Source organism: Zea mays, chromosome 8 (assembly GCF_902167145.1).
Source record: "Zea mays cultivar B73 chromosome 8, Zm-B73-REFERENCE-NAM-5.0, whole genome shotgun sequence".
Taxonomy (NCBI): Eukaryota; Viridiplantae; Streptophyta; class Magnoliopsida; order Poales; family Poaceae; genus Zea; species Zea mays.
Window position 1 is genome coordinate 127,349,271 of NC_050103.1, and position 4,908 is coordinate 127,354,178.

Genomic DNA, 4,908 nt, shown 5'->3' on the forward strand with positions numbered 1-4,908 from the left:
CATCCTCGCCCCCGCCGCGTTCTCTGCAGATGGAAGGCACCATTCACGAATCCTGCGTGCGCCCCCGCCATCCTCGCCCCGCTCCCCGCGGTCCCCTTCCATCGGTGACACCATCCTCGCCCCCACCACGTTCTCTCAAGATGGAAGGCACCATTCATGGATCTGCGCGGCCGCCCCCGCCATCCTCGCATGCAGCCGAGGGTTATATAGCAATGCCCACAGAGCACACGCCCCCGCCGCCCGCTTCCCTCCCTCCCACCCGCGTTGTGTTGCGCCTCACCTCTTCGCCTCGTCCTGTCGCTGCAAACCTGCACTGCTGCCTCCTCGATGCAGACCTGCACTGCTCTGGTGCATGTCCACGGGGGCGTGTAGGGTGGCGCCGGGCGCCGTGGTGAAGCCAGTGCCGGCATTGCTGGGGGCCACCTGCGGGACACGTGCCTGTGGTGGTCGGCGCGGAGGGGGAGGATACGCAGCGGTTCGTCGTCCCTGCGGAGCTGCTGGGTCGCCCGCCCATCGTCGAGCTGCTCCACCGCGCCGCGCAGGAGTACAAGTACGCGCGTCGGGGCCCGCTCCGCATCCCCTTCCCCATGGTCGCGTTCCACCACCTCCTCGGCGCACTCGTGGGGACCGCCGCCGCCGCCGGCCCCGACGATGGGCTCATGCTCGCTTGCTTCGCCATGGTCGTCTGAGATGAGATCCCTAGCGTAGCGGGTTCCTTCTTCTATTGCTTCTCCTTCCTTGAGGCATGTGTTGTGCTGTCAGTGTTCTTGCTTTTCTAGATTCCATTTGTTTCTTCTTCCTTTTCTCGTTTGCGCTCTGGCAGCTGCTCCACCTCTACAAGGCTACAAGCTCTACAACAAGAGCGACCGTGTCCGGGTCAACTACAGATGTGCCTCACCTTCTCCTTCCACCGCTTTTCCGTCGAGGCCGCCGACAAGGCCTGGCGTCACAGTGACACCCGCTCGACGCCCCCTCGTCCACGCTCGTGATGTCCCCGACGTGATGCCCCATCCCCCCGCGTGCGTACACCTCTGGTGCGCGCAGCAGTACGTCGCCTGCAATGTCGTCCTCTTGTCCATCCATGCTGCATCCATCAGCGTCTGCTCCTGCTAGGAGAACATTGCTGGGGCCAAAATCCCCAAGTTCACCTGCTTCGTCGACCCGCCGCGACCTTCATCAGGTAGCTACTCATCACCTCGGTCCACCAGCCGCATCGAACAGGGAAATCAAACAGATCTATTCCTTAGAGTTTTGTTTCCTGTGTAGCGTGCCATATTAGCATTTTTGTCGTTGCGCTCTTGTTTATTCAGATTCCGTAGTTCGAGAGATGAACAATGCAATTTAAGCGTCATCAGAAACATGTTCTGGTTCCCCCCAATATGCAAGTAATATGTACGCTAGGTGTGTTCAGATTGTCTTTGCAACTAACCCATCGACTGAGCTCTTTTTTTCTACTTATGTTGTTGAAGTAGTGTTTTCTTGGCAGATGTTCGCCTTTGGGACATTGCTCCGAGGTACTATGTAATGCAATGCAACTTATGTTCATATTCTGTTTCATTTCTCCCCCATTAGAAACAGTAGCCTATATTTATATAATAACACTAGACATTTCATAGGTTAATAAAGAACTAAATTTCTTGTATGTGCTGCAACACGATTTGTGCCACAGATTCAGCTCAAAAGTCGATACTATAACAAAATTGGTCTTTTTATATGTTCTTCAACATTTCTTTTCTTTACGTTGAATTTAGATCATTGTAGTGGTTGATTCTTCCTCCTTTCTTTATCTTTGTTATTTCTTGGGCCTTGGTGGAGGAGGTTACAATGGCAGCAGTGGACAATTTGGCTAGTTGGATCTTATTTGTGCACTCGTATTGTATGTTTTATGCAGAGTCAGAAGGACGTGGAGGGTCGCTCTTAGTCATCAAGAGGTTCGTCTCTTTCTGATGTGTTTGCATACAAATAGAAAATTTTATAGTTTTCCAATGTCGTTTGTTCAAGCAATTTTCTATCTACTAAATCATAAACATATTAGTTGTTTGGCATAGTAGATCAAATGCAGAATCTAATTAGTGGACTAGAAAATATATGATCTGTTGTGCTTTGAATGGTTTCTCTCTGTTTCCTAGATGCAGAGCATGGCTCTTATTCTTTGCCTGTTTAAATCGATTGTAGTGATTTGTTTAGTTCTGCTCTACAGCCCTTTGAGAGATACATACCTGGGTTTGTATATTTGTCCATTTCAGAGGTCAATGTATTACCTTGTCAGGCAGCTTTAAGATTTCTAAAATTGACAAAAATGGTTGGAAGATCAAACATCGAGAATTCACTTTCTACAAGTGGAACAATTGCATATCAGGGCATTGATCTATTGACATGTGCCCATATTTCTATTTATTTGTCTTCAAGTTCTAGATATCTCTCTTATTCTGATTTCTATAGGCACATTTTGCTACAGATTTCTGTTTTCAAATTGTTCCTGTACCATGTTCCATTAGCAATAATATTTTAGTTTAATTAAAAAGGATCTGGCTTAGCATGAGTGAAAAGATATTTAAGTTAGTTAAAAACAATCTGACTTACGCCCCGTTTGGTTGGAGGTAGTCACATTTAGTCCCTAAATTGCCAAATGGTGGGACTAAACTGTTTTAGTCTTTAGTCCCTCAAGGGATGACTCGAAGAGACTAAACCATATAAATTCCACTTTTCCCCTCCTTTATTTCAGTTGCACTAATGGCGGGAGAATGCTAAGGGGTATTTTAGTCCTATTATGATTCATTTAATGTGTTTTAAATAGTTTTAGTCTCTAGAACTAAACATGATAGAGACTAAATTTTAGTCTCCTAACTAAACTTTAGTTCCTGGACTAAAGGAACCAAACGAGGCCTTAGCATGAGTGAAAAGACATGTGAGTCATTTTTATGACTTCTACATTTGCAACATGTGGTATGTAGCATGTCTAAAATAGCAATATGCAACTTTCATGAATTATGCAATTTTTAAGCAGCATGACATGTGAGGACTGATTTTTCTGTTTCAATGCAAGGGGGCACCACGACAGGTGGTGGCGGGCGCGTGGGTGGACACGAAGGCAACAGGGTTTGCCCTGACGTGAGGTTCGTTTCCATTATCGTGTTCATTGATTTTCTATTGGACTAGATTAAAGATTCGTTGAATCGTGTTATTCTGTACTGGCATGTGAATTCTGTCATGTAGACTCGACTCAAGTAAAACTGTTTCAAGATGTTCTTTGCAGTGTTTGGGTGATTGAATCATTATGCTTTCAGGCATGTGGCACACATGCTGTTACTATTCTAGGTTGACCACTATCATTCACATTCATTTTTTCCTGCATCTTTTACATCATGGGCTTCGATGTCGCCGTGTATGGGTGGGGCAGGGGTTTGGGGGTTTTCTCGACCTATGTGAGAAGGTCTTTCTTAATACAATGCTCGGGGATGTCTTACCCCCACTGGTCGAGTTTTTTTACATCATGTAGTTACACAAGAACAACTTGATCATGCTAAAGAAGCAACCAAATCTGCAGTTTTGATGAACTTGGAATCAAGGGTACAATGTTCTTGCTCCTGATCAAATCCTAATTGTATAACATGTTTCCCTAAAGTGTTCTTTACAGTACATACTTTTCCTCTTTTGTAATCTATAGCATTTAAAGATAAAGACAAGTTTAAAATAGGAGACGTGACTAGGTTTATTATTATTGAAACAATGTTCACTCTCCACTATTATGTTGAATTGTTAAATGTATTTACATGTAGTTGGAGCGTCACAATGTTCAGTTGTACTACATATTTGGGTACATATTTGGGTGTGACTAACTTTCAGTGTTGTTATGTACATAATATTGTGTGGCTAAACTTTTAAATTACCATTTGTATTTTATTGTGTTACCATTTGGGATGCATCTACATGCTTGTTGTTTTGGTGTCACCTCGCCAAATATATATTGCTCGGCCACTGTATTGCAGGTTCGGTTCGGTTATTAAAGGATACAAATTGTAAAAATACTAATAATTTAAAATAAAAAATATAATTGTGTTTGAATATGTGTTTCATTTAAACGATGTCTATTTATATGATATATAAAAACCGTAGCAGCGCACGGGCAACTAACTAGTTAATGTAATATGATTACAAATGTAGTTTTCAATACTATTGTAAATGGACATCAATGTTGACATGTGGTTATTAATATTCATGGCTGTTATAGCTAAAATGAGGTTGTCGATGCCTCATATGTGGTCGCTAAAAGTTGCAAATTTGGTTGTTGATGCTTTTTATGTGGTCGTTAATACCCCACAACTAACGACCATTATATATACGGTTGTTAATCTAATAACGATCGAAATCTACATGTGGTCGTTACTACAATTAATGATGGAACATTTAACGACCATCGACGAACACATTTTTGTGGTCGTTGTTTACTTTTGACGACCACATTTTGGCTATTAACGACCACATATCCTATCGTTGATACTCATTTCTCTTGTAGGTACAAAATAACTCTCTGTATTTTTGTAAAAAGAGAAAAGAGGGTAACCCATGGATTTTGAGTATAGAGCAAATAAATTTTTATACCCAAAAAATCAAGGTTTTACATCTTGCCTTTTTTACTTGTGATAACGTGCTAATGAGAGTCTTCAAAAGTATTGATCTTCAGATATCTCGTACACTCGCCCATCTAATCACAAACATACAAACAAATAGACAAATATTAATTAAATAATATTTCACCAAACAAAGAAACAAACTACGATAATATTCTACGCCCCTACACGAGTCCGTAGGTTCAAGAACCACTAAAACCGGAGTTAAAACAAACAAGTTATACGTTTCCTAAGCTTTATTGAATTATTTGTATACTTAAAATAAATTTTCAAATTT

General features: G+C 42.5%; 1 protein-coding gene across 1 annotated transcript; it reads left to right on the top strand.

Annotated features, from left to right (window-relative positions):
• The first annotated feature begins 268 nt into the window (after positions 1-268).
• Positions 269-1,376, top strand: LOC100502354 (uncharacterized). The gene has a single exon (NM_001196832.1). It carries the CDS (start codon positions 353-355, stop codon positions 692-694), a length of 342 nt encoding a protein of 113 aa, NP_001183761.1. The 5' UTR covers positions 269-352; the 3' UTR covers positions 695-1,376.
• The last annotated feature ends 3,532 nt before the right edge of the window (positions 1,377-4,908 follow it).